This window comes from Poeciliopsis prolifica, unplaced genomic scaffold (genome assembly GCF_027474105.1).
Source record: "Poeciliopsis prolifica strain line A6 unplaced genomic scaffold, Auburn_PproV2 SCAFFOLD044, whole genome shotgun sequence".
Lineage (NCBI taxonomy): Eukaryota > Metazoa > Chordata > Actinopteri > Cyprinodontiformes > Poeciliidae > Poeciliopsis > Poeciliopsis prolifica.
Genome location: NW_026562419.1, coordinates 2,241,664 through 2,265,936, shown reverse-complemented (window position 1 = coordinate 2,265,936; position 24,273 = coordinate 2,241,664). Strand labels below are relative to the sequence as shown.

Genomic DNA, 24,273 nt, shown 5'->3' with positions numbered 1-24,273 from the left:
TTTGTATGAGCTGTGCATTAAAGGTCTGTAATACTTAAATGGGTTTAATAAAATTTGAACTTTCCATTTCTGTGTATTGTTTTTAATATTTTTTAGCAGTGAATTTGGTTGATATTCACACTTTGTGGGGTCAATTATTTACCTTTTTAACACGACATAATGTGTTGAGGTTAACACTACACTGGTGTTACTTTTAACATTATATTTTAACACTAACACTGTTGTAATGTTAATGTGACCCTCAGTATTGTTGAATATTAACAATATCTGGTGTTAATTTAACAAAAAATGGTTGTCAACCTTTTAACATTTTGAAAAGTGTTACTTTAACACCAGCTGACTTGGACACATATAGACACTTTGTTAGTGTTACAATTAACACTGTGGTTGCTAATTCAGTACTGACATTTTTACTGTGTAGAAAAAAGAAAAAACGAAAAAACATTCATATACGGCTCTATATTTATGTCTCTGTAATGCATTCGAAAAACATGGATGAAAGAGATTCAATCTTACTAGTATTATAACCCAGAATGACGATGGCAGAGTAATATTGGCCACAATATTGCAGTAGCAGGTAAACATCATATCTCAGGCATAAAGAAGTCAGGTGATATGCAGAAGGTAGGCATAGAAAATCTGCAGATGTATTTTGTTTTGTTTCATTTATTTCAGGTCAATGTATAAGAAGTGGTGTGTAATATACATTGTAGTACTTTTGGAATATATATAATTGCTGAATTATGAAGAGTCACCTGCAAAAGTGGTAAAATACTTCTTTTTAAAGGTAAGAATTTTTGATTTCCAATCATATATAATTATTGATTAGAAAGTATCAATGTTTCTTTTTTGTCAGTAATTTTAAATTTATATGTTTTATAATTTTGTAAAAATATAACTGTTATAATTATAAGGATAAACGCTTAAATGGGCGTTATCAATAAAATAACTTCTGTCGTCCATCACCACATTTATCCAGTTAAATTTTGAAGAAGGGTGGGCATTTCTGTTAGTACCGCCCATTTCAGCTTTTTTCTTATATATAGGCTAGTCAGTTGCTTTTCGGACATTTTGTCTTCCTCTACCAGAGATAAAGAAGTAGGTATTTTATGCTATTTGTTGATTGATTTTTAATTGTGTTTTCTCTTTATAAAGTTGTTAACTATATGTTTTGTGCTTTGTAGAACATGGCAGACTCCCCACATAAGCTCCCTCCCTTTGAGCGACCCTGAGCTGAAAGGCCTGCAGAAGGCGGCCCAGCTTGCTTGTGTAAGTATATTAGTTGGTAACTAATTTTAAAAAGTATTTTGTTTGGAAGTTCCTCTCTGAGGTTGTATAGTTTTAAGTAGTTGGAATTATGCTAATTTTTTTTGGATATAAAGCATAGTTGTGAAGTTTTAGTTTAGAAAATACAGTAACTTCGGCCAGAGTGGGCACTCGTGAACTACAATGTAAAATGGAGAAAAAAAAGAGGGAGGGGGGCGCCATTATACTACGTTACAGACGGGGATACAGAATGAAGAAAGTACGCAATGTGGCAGGGAGAGCGAGCGTAGGACCAGGAACGAAGCGGTGGGTTCATAAAAGGTATAAATCATGATGGAATCCAGAAAGCTAAGTGCGAGGAGCTAAGTGCGTAGCGTATTTGTGTAGGTAATATAAATGTTGCGTTTTAATTTTCAGGGACGTTTGTTTTCGTTAGCGTTACACGATTTTAACTGTGTATAGCGTGCAATGCTTACAGCGCGTCCGACACTTAATGTAAACCTGACAACATCGGCGTGTTCTGTGCATAGGCTAGTTTTTTAACTTCAGGCGTCACATGCATTTGATATAACACAGCTTTAAATGTTTTATGTAAGACTGTTTTCATTTGAAGTGAAGTAGTTACATTCTTTGTTGATATTAATTAAAGATACAATTTCAACATTTTGTTTAAGACATTCAAAAGTGCACAATTTCTGCTTTCCTAACATTCATCAATAAAGGGAACATAAATATTGATATCTAATAAATTATTTAAGTTTTGGTACAATTGTTATTAAAAAATGAAGCAAAAGAGAAGACCTATGAATTGATAAGGCAATATTAAAACTCTTACATTGTTGTAGTCATAAATAATATTTCTAAATAGTTTATATTGTTTTAACTTTCTGTTTTTTTATAATTTTATTTAATTAATATTATGTTCAAGATGTTCAAGTTGTATAGTTTGTTTTGATGAAGACTTCTTATTCATAGAATTGTTTGAGATTTAAATAGAAAATACTAACATGTTTTAGTTCTCAATTTTTAATTGTGTATTTTAATGAGGGTAGCTGTTCATGTGATATGCATTTATTTCTTGGTGTTATTCCTGGAATACATTTTTTCACCACATTGTGGTATTCTGTTTTTGTGTTCTTGTTTAATTTAAATGCATTACATTGCTTCACAGCCAGGGTTCTCAATAATGCGTTACAAAGTAACGCATCACCGACGTGGAACCACATTTTTCAGTAACAAGTAATGTAACGCGTTGGTATTTCAAATCCAATAATCAGATTACAGTTACTTTTCAAAAACACTTTGCGTTACTATCTTCTTTTGTTATTTAATAGGCCTCTCATGATAAAGATTTTGCTGGGCAATTAATTGTCTAAAAATTATTGTGATAAACGATAATATTGTTTGAAGACCTTTTTACATTGATTTAATGGAAATTACATAATAATACATGCGATTTCCTGTCAAAGATAGATACACTTTACTTTCAAAAGACATACTGGGACTGATACACAAAATAAATAAAACAACCATAACCAAATATAAAATAGATTCTCAGTCTCCATTAACAATAAATGTATTTGAATAAAAACTATACAACATGAAGCCAAAGTGGAAATAAATACTGCATTCAACCAAAAGAGTGCAGATTATGAGGTCTGTATAGTTTATTGCTCTTCAGTAATAATTAGATTTAAATAGAGAAGAATCCGACTGCCTGATGCAATAGTTCAAACTACAAGATTTTTTAACCTCAACGACAATCTTAGAACATTATTCGTTATGAGATTTTCACTTGTGTTGTGTATTATGGTAGATCGTTGTTCCTGCTTTGATGTAAATCAGTGATTTATCCAGACTTGGAGATTAACACATTCTGTTTAATATGACTGGTAGCCAATCTTAAAGTGCGGATTCTCCTCCTGTTTTCTGAGAGGAAACACGAAGGGAATCCTGAACAGTTGACACGGTGCAACCCGAAGTCCAGCAGACATCGGAGATGATATGTGGAAACATGAATGTTTCTTCAACATTTCGTGCAAAGAAAATATAAATAACTAGGGGAGTAGTTGGAGCGAAATGTCTACCAGAAAACCCGGTAACTTTTCAGCTGTTCTTTGTTAACATGACATAAATAGGTTCTAATAATTTTCATTCAGTCAGACTGACACTAGCCAAATGCATTGCAGGTAATTGTAGTAAGGAATTGATTAATGCCTGGTTTCAAAGTTAGTGAACTGGACTTATCATTTTGTGTCCATTGTTGGACACAACACGGTTTCAATCAAACCGTTATAGTGAGGATTTCTGTCGGCTAATGTGTCTCTCAGGTTTTGATAAAGGGCCGACAATAGGCGACATAAGATCGTGCAGCACGCGCTGGGCATTACACTAAGAAATAAGGAAGGGAGGGTCAGTGGAGAGCACCGGAGTTTAGCCTTTTTTCATTCTGTGTCATCAACAGTAAGAGAAAAAGACAGGAAGAAACGATATAGCCAATAATTGAAATAAGGTTGATAATTTTATTGTATTGTGGGATTAATAGATTTATCGTTTATCGTGACAGGTCAATTATTTAATTGTTTTCCCTCTACGTCCCTTGTTGTGTGACCGACAATATAATGTGACAATATCAGCGACAGTCAGTTTTCACATATTTGATATGTTACTATCTTCTTAAAGGATTTAATTTTTTTTCTTTCTCAAGTTTTAAGTTATCTTGAGATGTTTTGTTTATTTTAAACTTTTGTTCACAAACTAAGCATGTGTAGCATTAACCATTTACAGTGATTGAATAGTTTTCATATTAGATTTTTAATAGCTTTTATTATTTATTGTGCTGTTGAGTTAAGTATTAGTTTTCATTTTAAAATATTTTTAATAGTTCATCTTTTTTTTTCTTACAGTACCATTGCAGAGATACAGATGTATCTCGGGAAGCCCTGGAACGGAGTGTCCATGAGGCCTTCCAGGGATCTGGAGGCCATAGAAAAACGTGGGAGGCAGCTGAGGGCAGCTGAACAAAAATTGAAATACCTACAAAAGCAATTGGAGGATGAAAAAAAACAGAAATTATCATCTAAAAAAAAAAGAAAAGCTTTACCAAGACCAACTGGCTGCTGCTCAGCAGAAAATAGAGGACTTGGAAGACTGTGCTGTGTTTTATAGTGATGGTAGGCATATTTATAGTACATCATGTTCATTTTAGCTTTTATTTCTCTTTTATATTGTAATCTTAATTAACATATGATACAATGGTATTTCATGAGGTGTTTGTAGTGTATACAGAAAGTATTTTTTTGTTGTTGGATTCTTTATTATTTTAGTTCATCTTACAAATACATTGTTAATAAAAGATCAACTTTTGATTAAAAAAAATTATATTTGAAACTAAAATTGAGCTTCACAATATAAGGACATTCATTCACTAATTTAGATTTTAAATAACGATTTTATGAATTTTACCCCCTTTCTAATCAGCATGTACTAGGTATCCCTTCATATTTGTTTCAAGCAGAGTTGTTTGTATTTGTTTCTGTGAAGCTGCTTATTTCAGCATTATAGTCTTCTCTATTTTCTACCACAATTTGAGAGACAATATTTTTAATTTCAAAGAAGGATTACATTTCTTTGTTTTTTTTAAATGTTTAATGTTTGTTTGTAATTGTAAAAATATTTTGAATTGGTATATGTGTTTTGATGTTGTTTTTTTATGTTAAAATCTTTCAGATAAAAGGGATGCCATCACTCAAACAGAGGACAGTGAAGATGAGGCACAGCACATGAGCTGGCAAGAAAATGATGCAACTGAAGATTAATTTCCTTTTTTGAAGTTTATAAGTGTTTTTAAGTTATAAGTAGTTTATAAGTTTCTAAGTATATGTTGAGTTCATATTTGTAAGATTTAAATTTTTGTTTGTTTTTCAAAAGTTTATTAATAAAGAGAAGTTATTGTATTGTCAATTCATTTATTTCACTTTTTTTCATGATAAAAGAAATTTACCCCTCTCGGGTTAAATGTAGTTTAATGTGAAGTTGAGTTAAATTTTTAGAGAAGGACCAAGTGGGATATTAATAGAGTTTGGTATAAATGTTCATTTCACACAACTGTTTTGTGGTTTTTCACGGAGCTCAGTTGTAAGGTGAGATTTTACTTATTTGGTTTCTAGTTTTACCGTTTTAACATGGATGGTAGGTAAAGAGTGGTATGGACAACACAAAGAACTAACTGGGTTAAGTAAGGAGCTGTTGGAGAGAGGGAGGAGTATTACGTTGCAGGAACATTCTCAGCAAGTGGAAGATTGATAATTGACATAGAAAGGATACATCCAAGATAACATACATATACTGGCCAGTACAACAAATACTTGCTTATTTACTAAACCAGTTCAAATATATGAATTATATATGTAGAAATAATTTTCTTACTCACCTGTGATGTCTAATTTTATATCAATTATCAATTTTTTCCTGTTAACTGTAAATCCCTAACAAAAGTATCACTGCTAGAGATCCTCCAATTATGTATGAACAATAGGTAGTATAAATTTAAAGAAAAAAATGTAATAACAGAATTTCAACATAGAATCCTTAAAATTATGTTACTAAATTACACCAAGTAAAAGTAATAAAAGATTATAAGCTGTTATTAGGTTTTATAACGTTTTTTTTTTTAAATCGAGTAATGTTAATTAAATTATGAGTTGTTGAAATAGCTAATAAAATTGAGTGATTAGAATTAGGTAAAATATAAATGCTGTGCTTGTTCTACAACTAAATAGTTGCATCAAAAAGTTAGAAAAGTTATCTTTAGTTTCTTACAGTATTGTTAAAGTTAGAGATGTTATCTTTACTGCTTTTCTTTCCTATTCCCAAATATATTGGGATGTGTGAATGACAGACATTAAGTTATAAACTTTTTATAACAATGCTTTATAAAGGTCGGTATTTTATACCCTACATTCAATTTTGTGGGATGTTCTGAGTTATTTCAGCAACAACTCAAAATTCCTTTTAAGATATCTCCAAATGAATTAGAGATATCTTTAATTAGATGCCTTTACCACTTAAAATATTTTAAATTAATTACCTTCACATACGTTAAATTATGATAATCGATGTGTATCCTCTCAAATAGATGCAGTGACATCATTTAATATATCTTTACAGTAACTTTCAGCCGTCAAAATGTAATTTAAGATGTCATAAATGATTATTTTTAATAAAGACAATGTACATTTAGATAAATTCATTTACATTAAAAATAGTTGAAATGTAGTTTTCTCAGTGAAGTGCATTTTTAAATAATTATAATGTAATTACGGACAGCAGGACTAATCTGTATTGATGTTAAAATTGCTTAGTGTATATTACATTCTGCAGGCAACTTTTTGGGGATCTCAACATAGAGGATGTTACACTTCATCCTTGAATTAGATTTCTAACATTTTAATAATAAGTAGCTGGTAGTAGGTTGGAGATATCTTAAATAAAAATCTAGTTTTCTTTACTGAACATAGATTTTTAGATATCTAGAATTCAATTACGGATACTCAGACGATAGATAATAAATGTTAAATCAGCCTGCCATAGCCATATACGTATTTATGTTTATGTTGTATGGCACGTCTCAATACGTAATACGCAGTGACGTCAGCAAATATTGGTTGGCTTGTTTTAATTTTTTAAATCTGATTGGTTGGTTGACATCTTGAACGTTCTGTACGCTGAGATTTCAATCAGTCTTTCACAAACTGTTGGAGTGAATTGCTCGTGAGAGATTTCACATCAAGTTTGAAACCAGGAGACTGACTGCTGTCAAGCCTTTTCCGTTCGACGTAAGTTTTTGCATATATCTGATAAAGATGTTATGAATGTGACTTTCTTAAAATAGCGCTATATTGCGGTACTAATTTAAACGAATGCATAAACATGACGTAAGTTCAGGCTATGTACCTAATATCTTCTACTGATATTAAATATAAGTTTTGAACACGTGCTAAACGTCGGTTAGGTTTCAACCAGAGATGTTATTGAGGGTCTTGAGCTAAATTCTGTTCATCTGTGTCGGGAGCGCGCTCCAGACACAGGCGGGTTTGTTCAAATTTCTAGTTTTAAATTTTAATCACAAGTTCAGGGGTTTTTTATAGCCTTTTTTCTCATTGTTAATCGTTATTCTACTGTTAGTTCTCTCTGTGGGGCCTCTAGTGCTTCAAGTATTCAAATCGCTCCGTGCTCGTGCTCGTAGTTCTGCACAGACTTTAGGCGGTTAGCTCCTTAAGGTTGTTAGCTCGTACTAGCAGCTGCTAGCACGATCATCAGACTGTTAGCTCGTGCTCGCAGCTAACAGCCTGAACAGTCTTCAGGCTGTTAGCTGCTGTGTTTTACGGCTTTTACAAAATATCTGAATTAAAAGAAAACGGAGAGTATGTAGTTGTTTTAAATGTTGTTTTCCTAAATTAGAACAAGACACATCTCAAAGAGAACTGCTTATTCACTTTTTCATTGTAGATTTCATTGGTATTTATCTATATAACAGTAACAGTCTTTTCATTTCTTTTAAAGTCTCTTGTAAATGTAATATTAAGTCGCGGATTGCTCATTTTTCGTCTAGTATTTGAACGTGAAGTTACTTGTTTGGGCCTGAAAATAAGCATAGACTCATTAAATCACAGAATTTATCTGATTTCCAGATGCCTCGTCAAAAGTCCCATCGCCGGTCTGAAGCTGGAAAGAAACGAATGGCCGCCGCTCAGACTCTGCGTTTAGGGACATCAAGGCCTTCCAACGACTTTGTTCCACGTCAGTTTTTAGTTTAATTACATTTCTTTAAATTGAATGTCTTATTTGGATTTCAAATGAAATATCCAGAGTTCACAGTCTATATTTAAATAATTTTTCTTTCTTTTTTGCATTTCAATAGGTCATGGTACCGGCTGGCGCCATACTGTGAGGCCGTGGCCAGCTAGTGAAGTGACCAACCACTGTCACAAGCTGGTCATTCCAGAGGGACTGCCCGATAAGAAAGTAAGTAAAATCAGCAATGGTTTCAAATAGAATATATAGGTTTAGTTATTTTGCTGTGTTTTTTCTATTTTAGTTCGTTCTTCTGATCGGAGAATCCCATCTGAGATCGTTTGCGGACAACATTGTTGAGATGGCAAGCGGCTGCATCCAGTTTGGGTTCATGTCCACTCCTGGTGCTTGCGCAGCTGACTTGCGTCTCGAGGTGTTAAATGCAGTTGTACCGCGGGAGCCTGATGCTGTCTGCGTCATGGCTCCATCAAATAACCTTACGGCCAGCCGTCACCCAGAAGAAGCCGGAGAGGAATTTGAGAGATACCTCAAGGCTGTCTGTAGCTGTTGGCCGAAGGTACTGTAATCACTGTGGTTCATGAAAACCAGAGGTTCTCAATGCTGTTTCACAGAAACTGCTGCCTTGCATGTTTTAGGTATTTCCCTTCAGACATACATATAAAACATGCAGAGCAATGGTCACTGAGGACTGTAATCGAGAAACAGTGATATAAACATCAATTTCTTAATAGGTTCGTACGTAATGTAAATTTCTAAATTTATTTTTATAGGTTTTTTGTACCGGCTTCGTTCCTCGTTTGACCGAGTCCAGAGAGAAGCAGAACTTGTTTCAACAAGAATTCCACCGCAGGTCGGCAAAGCTAGGTAGGTATTAAAATATTTGTTATTATGTTCTTGTTTGGTAAATGTATTGCAGCTCTTTTTATGTTATCTTTTCATGAGTATTTGAAAATGTAATGTAATTTTTTCATGATGTTTTCAGGGATTCCGTATTATCCTCTTGCTGACTACTTCTCTCTGAACCGTCTTCATCTGTGGTGCCGCGATGGCGTGAGTACTTCTTCATTTCAAACACACTAAGGAACAATTTTGCATTTATATGAAATGTTGACCTTATCTCTGATTATTGTTAATATGTCCAGATCCACCTCAGTGATGACCACGGAATGCACATCTTGAAGCAACTGATTTGGGTGTTTTCCTATCAGTTCATGGAGTTGTCAGCACCACAGCCACTGGTGCAAAGTCAGGCAACTCCTCCGTATAAACCAAGGTTTGTGCCCCGTGTGGTTGTGAAGGGAGAGGAGCGTTCTCGTCCTGCTTCTCCACTCCCTACTGAATGGATGCTTGTGAGATCCGGCAGGAAGGTATGACATTTTGTTTTTGATTGCAGTGGAAGAAAGATGTTTAACTTTAGCTAGTCATCCTAAAAATGTTATATGTGATCTACCTTTGCAGAGGAACCACTCGGGAGAATCAGACTCTTTTTCTGGTTCACCCAAGAAAAGAGTGGTTCATTGCCAGGTGCGTGAGGCTTGCAGCTATGTATAATGTCAATGTCATTGGTTTGGTAATAATTAAAATTTTGGTCTTATAGAGGGACCACACTCCTGTGGCCGTAGCGGAGTGTCCAATCCCGTCCAATCCTGTCCGTTTCTCACCCGCCATCTTGGTTGCCATGGAAACGGTTTCTCCATCGGCCTTTCCAGCTGTTCACACAGACACCGAGGTAATTTGCAGAATACTGCAACAATTAGCAGTGTTATTATTTTCTTTTTAGAAATAACACAAACCTGCAATGTTGTTTGCGATGTTACAGACAAAGCCTGTGGAACAGTCAAAAAAACCAGCTGTCTCAAAGCCCAGGCGTGTGAGACAGAAGGTATGTAAAATCATAAGTTAATTAATGATCTCTAGTGCACATGACTTTATTTAATTTTTTTTTCTCTAGGTTTCAGCTGCATCTCCTGTAACTCCTGCCATAGATGCGGAATTTGTGCCGGCTGAAAACACTGTAAGTGTTTTGCACATTAAAGTTAAATGTGTAGTTAATGAATGTTGAACAGTGTGAAGTGTTTTATTGAAAACATGACATTATATATGGATTTTGTGCAATATCAACTTCATGTTTTGTTTTTTGTTTCATTTATTTGTAGGTCGTACTCAAGCGACCCAGGGTGTGTTTGTCTGACGCGCGTTCTGCCTTTCCTCGTGTGGCGTCTGAGTGTCCTGGAGTGGGGGCTGCCTGTCCTTTGGAGGTTCCTGCTGGCCGGGAGGTTTGTATAGAAATGTCCTGCTATTTGTATTAATAAAAAAATGTTCTCTCAGTGTTGTTCTTTTCATTGTAAAAGTTTCATCACATAATTCAAATCTCTTCCAAATTATTGCCATTGGGTTATGTAATAAATCTGTTGTGCATAAATAAAAAAGCATCAATTTGCAGTCAGGAGAGATTCAAACTTTTAAATGTAGATATTTTTTAAGGCTTACTTTCTGAAGCTGCTAAGCCTGTGAGCAGACTCCGTATAAGCGTAAGAAACTGGATGGTTTGATGTTTTTTGCGAAGACATGTACTAAAAATAATAATTAAGGCTCAAGCGATTGCTCACAATGAATCAATTTCTGAAGTAATTCACAAATTTAGTAAATAGTCATTAACTGGACTATTTTGGGTCAAAAAAGGCCATTTGCTGTAAAGTAAAAACATTTGGAGTAGTAATTTAAGATGCATTGTATGAAAATCAATATTTTTTCCATTTAAGCTAAAACAATAAAAAGAATAATTTCTCTGTTAGCTTTGTAATGTGTTTCATAAGCTTTTGGTAGAGAATCGTTTGATTCGCTACAGCAGAGTTAGACAGAGAAATTTAAAGTTTCTTGTCAGGCAACCATTAGCCTGTGCTAAAAGCCATTACAGGCCAACAATAATACATATTTTAGCTGGAATTTTACTACAATAGTCTTAATTTATTTGGTTTACATATTGTATAAAACAACATTAGCACAATGTGTATATTTTCTTTTCTAATTTTATAGAAATATTGGATAATTGTAAGTTGCAGTTTTGTTAATGATATTACATTTAATGAAAAGCCTTTATCAAATGAGGATGTAGAAATATCATGTTTTTCTTATTTTCCATATTTTCATTGTAGACGCCTGAGGAGATGGGTGATTTACAGCGCGTGCAGACCTCACCCAAAGGTCAGGCTGTTAACCCCGTTCCTTGCAGGTGTTCAAAGGGGCCTCCATCGTCTCTTGTTCCAGGGACATTTTTGGAAATTAATCACTAGTTCTCATTCCTTAATGTCATGTAGTGTTGTAGCTGCAATAAAACACAACATTTCACCCATTTGTACCTGGCAGACATCTGATGTAGATGAAGTCGGTGTAGAAGGTCAGAAGTTGGCGGAATATATTGCACGAGAAAGACCAAACAGGGGCCCTAAGCCAGAGTTGTGTAAATTGGTTGAAGATCAGGCTATTTTTGGTCGAAAGTGGAAAGTTGTAATTGGAGACATGGTGTTTGGGACATTTGGTTTTGAGCAGGAGGAGGAACTGTAAAATATTAAATACGTACTTGTTAAGAGATGGAATGTGTATCCTTAATCTTCATGGTGCAACTATCTTGGTGATCCAGCATGGAGACTATTTTGTTGTTGTGGACTGTGGAACACGGAATTCACAGGGCTTAGCATCAGAATTCGGTACCTCTGTAGTCGTGTTTAACACGTGTTTAAATGATTTAATGATTCACCTTATTAACCTCAGGGAATCATTAAATGCAACTGAGTATGGAGTCTTTCCTATTTCTGTACAAGAGGTGTACAGTAATGTGGACACATGTGCGGCAGTAACTGCTGACACACAGGCTACAAATGCATGCCATAGTGCAAGTAGCCATGTTGCATCACTCAGTGGATCGTTTCATCAGGGGGATGATCGGTTTAAATATGCTGGACTTCAGTGTGCAGCCATAAGTGCTGTTGCTTTAACAAAGCACACACTGGACCGCGTTTTTTCATGGAATGCTGGCATATTGGATGATGTAGTTGTTTTAGGTGATGAGCTATACACATTTTTGCGCGATAACAATTTAATCAGTGGTGGAAGTCAGCTTCTCTCTGTTCCAGACTTGCCTAAAAAGATGCATGTTGATGGACAATGTTTTGAGTATTCTTATGGGGACTATGTTGCTGGGGATGTCGATGTACTGGAAGGAGAGTTTATTGATGCAGGTGTGCACACTAGTCTTTGGGATGGACTCAGTAAAATGTGTGCAAAATATGAAACTAGCTTTATTACAATAAGTGGCAGTACTTGTGCCCTTATCAGTTATAATGGACGTTACGCTGTTGTAGACTCTCATGCACGCAACACTGGCGGCATGGTAGATGCACATGGAAAGAGTGTTGTCCTTTTCTTCAATACTCTTGATGATCTGTTTTTGTACATTAGAAGGTTTTCTGGTGAACTCCATTACTCTCCCAAATTATTTGAAATCAGCGGAGTTCATATCGTTAAGATGGACTCAAGTAAACTTGTATCTGAACATGCAGCTGCTGTACCAGGGAGCAGGTGTTGTTGATCACACCTTTACTAGTGTTGAGATGAAGGACGATTCTTGCGGAGGACATTCATCCCAACTTCACATGTTAGATACGGATGATGTTGATGATGATGTTGTTGTTACTGATTTCCAAAGTAAGGTTTTGTATTTTAACCCCGTTTCTGACGAGATTGCACGATCACTTTGTGGAAAGTTGAATGTAGAGTTTCAACGGGCAAATTCTAAATCTTGCGTGTTTGGGGAATTAGGTGCGCCATGTATGACAGAAAAAATTGTTGGGGATGGAAACTGCTTTTTCAGAGCACTTAGTCAAGCCATCAGTGGCACCCAGAAATATCATCGCAAAATTAGGCTTGCTGTTGTAAATCAGTTGCAAAGGAATTCTCACATGTATGATAGTATTTTAAGAAGTGAGTATTCCTCCATATCACAATATATTGCCATTTCAAGGATGCAATATGTTGGCAGTTGGGCAACAGAAGTAGAGATTAAAGCTGCAGCTGATTATTTTGGTGTTAATATTTTCACATTTTGCAATGATAAATGGCTTGAATATGGTTCTTTCAGTAGTTTGTCCAATCATGGTCTCTATTTGCAAAATATTGGCGGAAATCATTATGAGACGGTTACTTGTGTAAAGCAGCCTCAGTCACAAACATGTCATGGTTATTGCATGAATACAGATGTTTCTGGTGATTTTAAAACTCGGCAAGCTACAACAGAACAAAAAGTTACACGTATAAAGACAGTGAAAACTGACCACTCCATTAAAGAAAAGTGCGTCGATTTTTCAAAAGATAACCAAAATACCTTAGTATTTACGCCCATCTGTGATGTTACTGCTAAAACTCTGTGTAAAAATTTAAAAATAGACTTTGAAGAACATAATTTTCAAAAAGTAACATTGCGTGGGCCTTTGGGAAATGTGTGCAAGACTAAAAGTATTATAAATGACAGTAATAGTTTTTTCAGAGCTGTAGCGTATTCACTTAGTGGTTCTGAGAAAAATCACCGTAAAATTAGACTCGCTGTTATTTCACACATGACAAATAATGCAGAAGAATGCGAAAGATTTTTGGCAAAAGATTGTTCTGTGACAGAATATATTAACCAGTCACAGATGAAGTATGTTGGTCACTGTGCTACGGAAATTGAGTTTAAATCTGCTGCTCAAATGTTAGGCCTGGATATATATGTATTTAATGGCACACAGTGGACCAGATATAATTCAAAAAGTAGTAATTTCACCAATCAAGCAATATATTTGCAGAACTGTGATAAGCATTTTGACGTCGTTACTTGTGCAAAACCAGGTGATGAAGACTGTTGCTTTAAACTTTGTGAAGAAAATGTGTCGTTAAAGACCCAACACAGACGGACGAGGTCTTCACAAGTCCAGAAAAATGCAAAGCAAACTGTTTCAAGCGGTAAAGCAAATTACAGTTTTTCTCTGTATTTACGACAAAAAAAGGATCATCAAAAAACCATTAAATATAGAAATGACATGTTATATAGGCAAAAATTTAAATTTAATAAAAGAAATGCCTATAATAAAAATGTTCTATACAAGGAACAAAAACAAAATTGGATTAGAAATAAATACCATGAGGATAAGACTTACCAAAAAAAGATTAAGCAAATGAGCATTACTAAGTATAATAAAGATATACGTCATCGCAATAAAGTTAAGCAAATGAGCGTTGCTAAATATAATGAAGACATATGTCACCGTGAAAAAGTTAAAGACTTAAGTAGAACAAAATACCTTAATCCACAACATAAGATCCATAAAATATCAAATGTAGAGATAAAAAGACGAGACATTAAAATAAAATTGAAGGAGTTTGATTTTGTTGTTGCGCAATTTTTGACAAGTAAAGAGGGGCCCAATTTTGTGTGTTGCGTATGCTTTCGGTTGTTATTCAAACATCAGGTCTTAAATTGTCACAAAGATTCCTACAGAAAAACTAAAGAAATGTCTTTAATCGCAGATAAATGTATAAGTGATGATTATTTGCATATATGTAGTAATGCATGCGTATCACCGTGCAATCTGCAAACCTGTCGAAATAAGTTGTATATCTGTTACTGTTGTCATCACAAAATTAGTAAAGGTCAAATGCCACCAGAAAGTTCATGCAATAATTTGACTGTTGATGACATCCCACCTCAGTTGGCATGTTTGAATAGTTTGGAGCAACATTTAATAGCTTTACATATACCATTTATGAAGATGTTGGCTTTACCCAAAGGTGGCCAGAATGGCGTGCATGGTCCGGTTACTTGTGTGCCTGCAAATGTTGCTGAAACCTGCAGTTTGCTACCACGTAGTAATATGGAAGGATCTTTGTTGCCTGTTAAGTTAAAGCGTAAATTAACATAAAGGTCATTATGATTATCAATATGTTGACTCAATGCATGTCCAGGAAGCTCTTGGTACTTGAAACATTGTAACTTGCATTATAAAATGTGGAGTTCAATGAATCTTGGATCAATGAGTTTTCTCAGGAAGATAATAATTCTGTTTTAAACAGTAATACTGTTAAAGAAGAAGAAGACGTGTCCATAGATGAAAATGATGATGACCTTTTACATGACAGACAGCAACACTGCATGTTCCAGGACACTTGTCTTATGCCCGTAGATATAGGACAAGAAGCATTGGATTTATATGTTGACAACGTGTTGAATGTAGCACCGAGTGAAAATAATAACCCTATAAAACTGCTTTCTGATTGTACTAATGAAGCAAAATGTTTCCCTGTATTGTTCCCATCAGGTTTTAACACATACCATGAAACGCGGCAATATCGTTTGACTTTGAGTCGTTATTTTAATAACAGGCTTCTTCATGCTGATGGTAGATTTGCACGTAATGTGGAATATATATTCTTTGCTCAGTACATGTCAGAACTGGAGCAGGTTGTCTCTAAAGTGTCAATAGCTTTACGTAAAGGCACAAGTTCTACACCTCAAAATATGACTGAGGTTCTGAAGAATGACCAGTCTATAAATAAGTTGTTGGAGTTTGATGATGGGTATCGTTTCTTGAAACCCATTCGAGGCACAGCTTTCTGGCAGACGGCTCAACGCGACTTGCTAGCTTGTGTTAGAATGTTGGGGAAACCCACATGGTTTGCCTCGTTTCTTCTGCAGATATGAGATGGACTAATCTGCTTTATAGCATCTTAAAGCAGGAAGGCCGAATGGAGACTTTGGAACAGTTGCAATGGGCAGATAAGTGTGAATTGTTGCGTCGAAACCCTGTTACTGCTGCTAGAATGTTTGATTTTAGATGGCATGTTTTTGTAAGAGAAGTTCTCATGTCTCCTGCTAATCCCATTGGAAAAATCGAAGATTACTATTATCGTGTCGAATTCCAGCAACGTGGCTCTCCTCATTGCCATTGCCTTTTTTGGATTGCTGGTGCTCCAATTTTAGATAAAAATACAGATGAAGAGGTTATTGCATTTATTGATGAGTATGTTACATGTGAAATTCCATCTGAAGAAGATGCGTTGTATGAAGTAGTTACATCTGTACAACAGCATTCAAAACGACATTCAAAAACTTGTAAAAAGAAAAAAACTGTTTGCCGTTTTAATTTCCCTCGGCCTGCATCTTGTCGCACTTTTATTTGTCGTGGCGAAAAATATCAAGATCCAGTCAACACTTGTAAATGCAATTTGGATAAAATTGATGGTAGTGCTGATTGTGAATGTCTTAAGAACAAGACGGCTCCGGAGCAAATGGACAGTGATGCCGCAAGCAATATTTTAACAAGGATAAAAAATGCCATTTCAGATGAAAACTGTCCATATAATACTGTGGAAGAAATGTTTGAGGGCTTGTGCATAAGTCAAGGCTTATTTGAAACGGCATATAAACGATCTAGTAGGAATACACATGTGGTGTTGAAAAGGCAAATTAACGAAGTCTGGATTAATCAATATAGTAGATCGCTGTTAAAAGCTTGGAATGCAAATATTGATATCCAGTATTGTGTTGATGCATATGCATGTTGTGTTTATATTGTTTCTTATATGTCAAAAAGTGAACGTGAAGTTGGTCTTCTTCTGGGAAATGCACAGAGAGAAGCAGCAAAAGACGGTAATCTCAGTGCTAAAGAGGCATTAAAGAAACTTGGTAGTGTCTATTTGCATAATCGTGACGTTTGTGCTCAGGAAGCAGTTTATAGACTCACAAACATGCATTTAAAGGAATGTTCCCGGAAAGTTGTTTTTATTCCAACGGGTGATAATATTGTGAAAATGAGTTTACCAATTTCTGTTTTAAAACAAAAAGCTGCATTACAGGAGCTTACCCAAGAAGACATGTGGATGACTGGAATCGTTGACCGTTATAAAAATAGACCAAATGATGGTGTGTTTCCTGATATGTGCCTGGCTAAGTTTGCTTCAGAGTATCGCGTTTTGGCTAAAAGTCAGAAGTGTAGAAATTCAGTAAAATTGAATAAGGATTTTGGATTTGTTGTTAAAAGAACTCGGACAAAACCAGCAGTTGTTCGATATGCGCGCTTCTCTGAAACAAAAGAGCCAGAAAAGTTTCATCAAAGCATAATGCAGCTATTTATGCCTTATCGCTTTGATAATGAACTGAAACCTGCACATTTTGAAACCTTTGGTGACTTTTATAGAACCGGTGTGATAAGGTTTGTTGATGGAACAACACATTCAGTAAAGGCTGTTGTGGATTTAAATAGAAGTGAATTTGAGTTGGAATCTGATCATTTTGAGGCTGTGGACAATATTACTGGTGATGTTATGCTTGAAGATGCATGGGCTGAACTTTGTCCTGAGGTTGAATTGGAACGATTGGAGTGTGTGGAATTACAAAAAGAAAGACAAATAGAAGACACTGATCAAGAACAAATCCCAGATTTAAGTTTGCAGTGTAAAGAGTCTTCAGTATTTGAGAAGAAAAAAATTACTAGAAGTGAAGGCCTTTCATTGATTAGATCTTTGAATGAAAAACAACTCGCTGTTTTTTATCAAATCAGGCAGTGGTGTTTAGCTAAAGTTAATGGAAAAAATCCTGAACCGCTGCATATTTTTATTACAGGTGGTGCTGGCACAGGAAAAAGTCATTTAATAAGGGCAATTGAATATGAATCAAAACGGATATTATCCACTGTGTGTCAGTATCCTGACAACACATGCGTACTCCTGACAGCTCCCACCGGCATCGCTGCATATAATTTACAAGCAACCACAATCCACACCACATTTTCTATTGGTAAAGATGTTCGGTTACCGTACACTCCTCTGGGTGAAGAAAAGCTAAATTCCTTGCGTGCCAAATATTGTGATCTCCAGCTTCTTATTATAGATGAAATATCAATGGTTGATCACAATCTGTTATCATATGTTCATGGTCGTTTGCGTCAGATAAAACAAAACGTAAAATCATATGGAAATATTAGTGTAATTCTGGTAGGTGATTTCTATCAGCTTCCTCCCGTTAAAGGGAAGGCACTATATTGTGATGGTGTTGCCACAAATATATGGTCAGATTTATTTAAAATAGCAGAGTTAACTGAAATAGTTAGACAAAAAGATGCTGTGTTTTCTCAACTGCTAAACCGGATGAGAACGCGCTCTAAAGGCACACCACTATTATCTGATGATTTACAGATTTTAAAACGTTGTGAAACTGGTGAGGTCAGCTCAGCCTTGCACATATTTGCAACCAATAAACAAGTAAATGAGCACAATATTCATCGTTTATATGAGACCTGTCCTGAATTTGTAAGTATTGGGGCACAGGATTATGTAAACGATAAAAAAACTGGAAAATTGAGGTTGTTGGAAGGACATCATGCGAGAGCTTCAAATACTTGTTTATCAGAAGTATTGTTATTGGGTAAAGCAGCACGTGTTATGTTGTGTAAAAATGTGGATGTTGTTGATGGTTTGGTTAATGGTGTTTGTGGTACTGTTACAGAAATATTAATACCAGAAAAGGACAAGTTTCCTAAAGTGGTCTATGTTAAATTCGATGATGATCGTGTAGGCGTGCAGAAAAGGAAGAGCTGCCACTATGCATCATCAGATTTGGCTGGGTCCACACCCATTGGACCTGAGGAGGAGAAAGCCACTGTTAAAGGTGGCTTGCGTCGACAATTTCCTCTCAAATTGGCATGGGCATGTACAGTACACAAAGTTCAAGGAATAACTGTTGATGAAGCAGTTGTTTCTTTTCGTAAAATATTTGCACCGGGACAGGCTTATGTTGCTATAAGTCGTGTAAAAACTCTTTCAGGATTGACGATTCAAGATTTTGATGAAAAAAGGATATATTGTAAGGACGACATTTGGTTGCACTTCAGAGTATGACGCCTCTTTTAAGTGGATCAATTCAATGTGATCGCTTTAACACATCTGTTTTTACTGTATTCCTAATGAATGTGCAAAGTTTAAATCGGCATGTAAAAGATTTGGCCTCTTACACTGAACATTGGAAGCCTGCATGCATTGCTGTTACAGAAACATGGATTTCTTCAACCCATACAGATACAGTAAAAATAGATGGTTACAGTTTCACTAACCGTCCTCGATGTTTGTCGTATTCTACCAGACATCCCGAATTCATTGCGTTGCAAGACCAACAGCATGGTGGTGTTGGCATCTATTGTGCAGAAAATGTAGAATTTGATGTACTGCAGCAACCAGAGCTGAATTTGGAGTGTTTAGTTTATCGGTTTAGTAGTCTTGACATGGTTCTTGGGGTAATTTACCGACCACCACTATATCCTCTTTCACTATTTAAAAAGAATTTGGGAAAGTTACTTGATTGGCTTGAGAAACAAAGTGAAACAATAGCACTGATTGGAGATTTTAATGATGATATTTTGAAATCATCAACTATCAAAAAATTTGTTTGTGATAAAGGATATACACAAGTGGTTAGAGAAGCAACCACTGAAAAAGATACTTTAATAGATCATGTATATTTCAAATCAAGGACATATAAAGTGGAGGCAATAGTTGTGCCTACATATTTTAGTGATCATGAGGGTATAATGTGTGGTTTTACCTTGTAACCATAAGGGTGAAATGTGTGGTTTTAAGTTGTTGCAATGATGGGATATTAGGAAAATTAATAAAAGGTTTTGCTTTCTTTATGAAAATTAATTGAAAGCTTTGAGATGAAACAATATTTTTTATAAAATGTGAATGAAATTCCTTTATATTGTAAAAAGTATTCCAATTTAATGAAAAGTATCTTATTAGCTGTTTATGCAGCTTTATGTGAAAAGTTAACAAAACCTTTTTAATTATTAAAATGTATTTTATCATGTATTTAGGGGTTTCGTTTCTTGCATTAAGACAGCTTTGATGAAAGTTGGACAGTTAAATTGGTACACATCCAAAAGTAATAATAACTGGAATCTTATTTATTTGTATTGATATTATTTTGTTTCCCTTTGGGATGAATAAAATATATTTGAATTTTAATAACAACAAACAAATGCATGTTAAATCTTTGAAGCTGTTCTTGATGCAGGTTTGCTTTACCTTGTAAAACAGCACAAAAAAAGCAAAGGCAGTCGTTGTGGGAACTCCACTTGTGGAACGAGGTTCAAGTCCTTGGACTGCCATTTAACTGTGCTGGTAATTCAAGGTACAAGTTAAAAACGTTAAGCCTACAGTAGTGGAAACATTTTAAGGTTACTTCAATTATTAAGTGAAGCAGTATTATGATTCTTGTGTGGTGCATGAGTTCAGAAAAGTTCTTGTTATGGCCCTGGACCTTAAGGGCTAGGCTGCAGGTGTTGCTTTTCTCTGGCTTTGTTTTCCTCTTCTTTGCAGGTGCTGCCCATCCGTATTTGAACCTGGCCATCTCCACCTTCTGAGTTACCTTTGGCATCCACTCTGCTGCTTGATGCCTGCGGACTGTTTTTGGACTGATACACCACGTCCAAGCATTAGAATTACACAACTGTTTGTGAAATCAACAATCGATTCTTGTTTTTGTTAATAAATATTTATTTTTATGCACTTTAACCACTGCATGGTCTCCCTTTTATTAATGATATTTAGTCAATCGTAACAGGCTTATTCAATAGTTTAGTTTCTGTGGGTCCAAGATTACAATGAAGTTAATGGGTTGTTTTTATCTCTCATGGGTTCTTGTGAAAGAAGATGTAACGTGTGCTAGGTCTCTGTTCTGTAACAAAGTAGATTATTAAACTATGTTAATGAAATGTACGTCTCCCTTCAATTCATTTAGAACTTTAAGCGTGTTCTGCTCCAGAATCTTTCTCCAGACGACGATCAATGAGCAGAGACTTGCACAGCTGTAGAGACTTGTAATAAATACAAATTAAGAAAATATTTTCTCTGCTTCCTTCGTTCTTGAAACAGTTTTCCCTCACTCTTTGTTCAAGGAAAATTTCCAAGAGTTTTTGCGCATGAATTATTTTATCAAGTTTTTGATTTCATATTTATTTTCTTATTTAGATTTAGTACTTAAAGTCATTTCATGAGTTTTAATCATTGCACAAACTGGCATATTTAAAGTTGCTCACAAATTAAAAATTTTTTTTTATCAAAGAAATGTATGTCTGCATGATTTTGCTGCTCATAAGGCTTTTATGTATTTAGTCCATGAAGCTAAGCCTAAGGAAGTTCATGTGATAGAGATGTCTTCCAGTTCTTTAAAGCAGCATTAATAATTATTTAGAAATAAATGCAATATCGTAAAGTTGTGACAGATTAACAAATATTTGCAACTTCCTACATAAGCGAGATGGTGTCATTTCTGTATAAGCTGAAACAAAAGTTAAAGAAGTTTCATATTTTACTTCGAGGAGATCCTTTATTCTCATTTTCTGTTTAGTATTGAAGGATTAGCAAGGACTTTCTGCTGTTTGAAAAAAATGTGTTATGAAAAGTTATTTGAACCAATTTTAATGTCACCATATAAATGGTGAGAAAGAAGCAATAAAACAATCTCAATATTTTCTGAGTTTGTACAGTTTCAGCGATGTGATGACTCCACGCCAAACAAAAATTTGTGGTGCAATGAACCCTAAAAAGACAAGAAATATAACACCTGTTTATATGAGGGAGATACAAGTGTGGAAGTAATCTAGAGGGCACAGTGGATAGAAATTTCAATATAATGCTATATTCTGTCAAGGTTCAGAAAAGTAAATCAGTGATATTCACCCCCTATTGGTGAATTACTGTTGTAGTTATTCATTATAGCAATCTCTGTGAATCAAGTTATTTCTGTAAAAACCAAACTTCTCCCTCAATATCTTTATTATTGGTGAAGTAACACTGACCCCTACTGGCGAAATACTGATATTGTTCTTCATCCTGTTAATCCGCTGTGTCACAGTAATTAACAAAACGCTACATTTACTCCGTGTTTTCATCCAATAAATATTATCTGAGGGCTTACATATAACATTTCAGGTTAAATGTAACCGCTATCCTTTTGGAAATCTCACGGCAGACGCGCTCGCAAAGTACTGCCTCCTGCTGGCGCAATACTGGTATTGCATTAGCAGTATCAGTATTTCGCCACAAGGTGCCAGTAGTACTCCATCAACACTGACCCCAGTGTGTTCTTACTTCGCTGTGTCATAAGTTTTGCTGAATGACTTTGTATTATTTCTAGCAAAAATGAATGAATGTTTGTACTTTAACCCACAAAATAAACTTATATATATATAAAAAGTTATAATAATGTATATTTAAATAATTAATAACAACATAACCTATGGGCTGCTCTTTTCTAGGGGGCGCTATAGAGAAATTAGGCCACGCCCTACAAATATTGTGATGGATTCCAGTCGGGGAGTGGATAAATATTCATCCTTGTGAGTTTGCAGCAGCTGGGCCCGAAAATGTGGAATTGAGAGCCAAACGTATGGCGATGGCGTTACAGGTCACTTCGCCACGCCGCCATGCCCACCTGCTCCATCGTAGCTGGTCGGGGTTGAAATCCTCAATACACCAACATGTCTTCGGTGTCTGGTCACAGTTTCATGTTGATGAGGTCAAAGGGGTCAGATAGCGACCATTCACAGTAAAACATTACACTTCCTGTTCTCAGGGGGCGTGGCCTAAGTTATGTCATCACTCGACCATAGGGTATTGTAGGAGACCCGATGATGATCAATCACTGAAACTTAGGTGCCTCTGTGAGTTTCTCTGTAGGAGATATAGCAGTTTATTTTTTTATGGCGAGTACTTTGACCCCTGCTAACCCCCCTTCAGCATACTCAAAAACTCACCGTTTTGATAACTTTAGATGGGACATGCCTTATGAACAGACTGACTGAGTTTGAAGCCAATCAATCGAAATCCCTGGGAGAAGTTCGATCAAATAGGAAGGCTGTAAACGGCAAAAATGGGTCAAAATCTGAACTTCAATCTAAAATGGCCGACTTCCTGTGGGGTTTAGACCATGGCTCCAGGAGACTTTTTTGTACGTCCTGACAAGGTACACATGTGTACAAAGTTTCGTAATTGTAGGTTAAAGCATGGCTTGGGGCTGATCATTTAAAGTTTTCTAGGGGGCGCTATAGAGAAATTAGGCTACGCCCACCAAATATTGTGATGGATTCTAGTCGGGGAGTGGATAAATATTCATCCTTGTGAGTTTGCAGCAGCTGGGTCCGAAAATGTGGAATTGAGAGCCAAACGTATGGCGATGGCGTTACAGGTCACTTCGCCACGGCGCCACGCCCACCTGCTCCATCAAAGCTGGTCGGGGTTGGAATCCTCAATACACCAACATGTTTTCTGTGTCTGGGCACAGTTTCATGTTGATGAGGTCAAAGGGGTCAGATAGCGACAGTTCACAGTAAAACATTACACTTCCTGTTCTCAGGGGGCGTGGCCTAAGTGAGGTCATCATTCGACCATAGGGTATTGTAGAAGACCCGATGATGATCAATCACAGAAACTTTGGTGCCTCTGTGAGTTTCTGTGTAGGAGATATAGCAGTTTATGTTTTTACGGCGAGTAGGTGAACTTTGACCCCTGCTAACCCCCCTTCAGCATACTCAAAAACTCACCGTTTAGATAACTTTAGATGAGACATGCCTTATGAACAGACTGACCGAGTTTGAAGCCGATCAATCGAAATCCCCAGGAGGAGATAGATCAAATATGAAGGCTGTAAACGGCAAAAATGGGGTCAAAAACCGAACTTGAATCCAAAATGGCCGACTTCCTCTGGGGTTTAGACCATGGCTCCAAGAGACTTTTTTGTACGTCCTGACAAGGTACACATGTGTACAAAGTTTTGTATTTGTAGGTTAAAGCATGGCTTGGGGCTGATCATTTAAAGTTTTCTAGGGGGCGCTATAGAGAAATTAGGCTACGCCCACCAAATATTGTGATGGATTCCTGTTGGGGAGTGGATGAGGGTCCATCCTTATGAGTTTGCAGCAGCTGGGCCCGAAAATGTGGAATTGAGAGCCAAACGTATGGCGATGGCGTTACAGGTGACTTCGCCATGCCACCACGCCCACCTGCTCCATCGAAGCTGGTCGGGGTTGGAATCCTCAATACACCAACATGTTCTCTGTGTCTGGCCACAGTTTCATGTTGATGAGGTCAAAGGGGTCAGATAGCGAC

The 24,273-nt window shown here is 36.0% G+C and overlaps 2 protein-coding genes across 2 annotated transcripts in view; both read left to right on the top strand.

Moving 5' to 3' along the window:
- Positions 1–24,273, top strand: part of LOC129376613 (microfibril-associated glycoprotein 4-like) — an 87,666-nt gene that overhangs the window by 6,947 nt on the left and 56,446 nt on the right. The gene's annotated exons all lie outside the window — the stretch shown is intronic.
- Positions 7,022–11,375, top strand: LOC129376445 (uncharacterized). Its single transcript, XM_055056078.1, has 13 exons — positions 7,022–7,103; positions 7,959–8,067; positions 8,189–8,292; positions 8,366–8,638; positions 8,853–8,946; positions 9,065–9,132; positions 9,225–9,449; positions 9,541–9,606; positions 9,680–9,811; positions 9,902–9,964; positions 10,034–10,096; positions 10,239–10,358; positions 11,238–11,375. The coding sequence occupies exons 2-13, from the start codon at positions 7,959–7,961 to the stop codon at positions 11,373–11,375; spliced, it is 1,455 nt and encodes a 484-aa protein (XP_054912053.1). The 5' UTR covers positions 7,022–7,103.

Bases quoted from the DNA above. Each gene is read 5' to 3' on its own strand.
- LOC129376445 (XM_055056078.1), top strand. From the start codon at position 7,959: ATGCCTCGTCAAAAGTCCCATCGCCGGTCTGAAGCTGGAAAGAAACGA. The intron at 8,293-8,365 runs GTAAGTAAAATC...TTTCTATTTTAG, and splicing joins AGGGACTGCCCGATAAGAAA to TTCGTTCTTCTGATCGGAGA. The intron at 8,947-9,064 runs GTAGGTATTAAA...TGATGTTTTCAG, and splicing joins CCGCAGGTCGGCAAAGCTAG to GGATTCCGTATTATCCTCTT.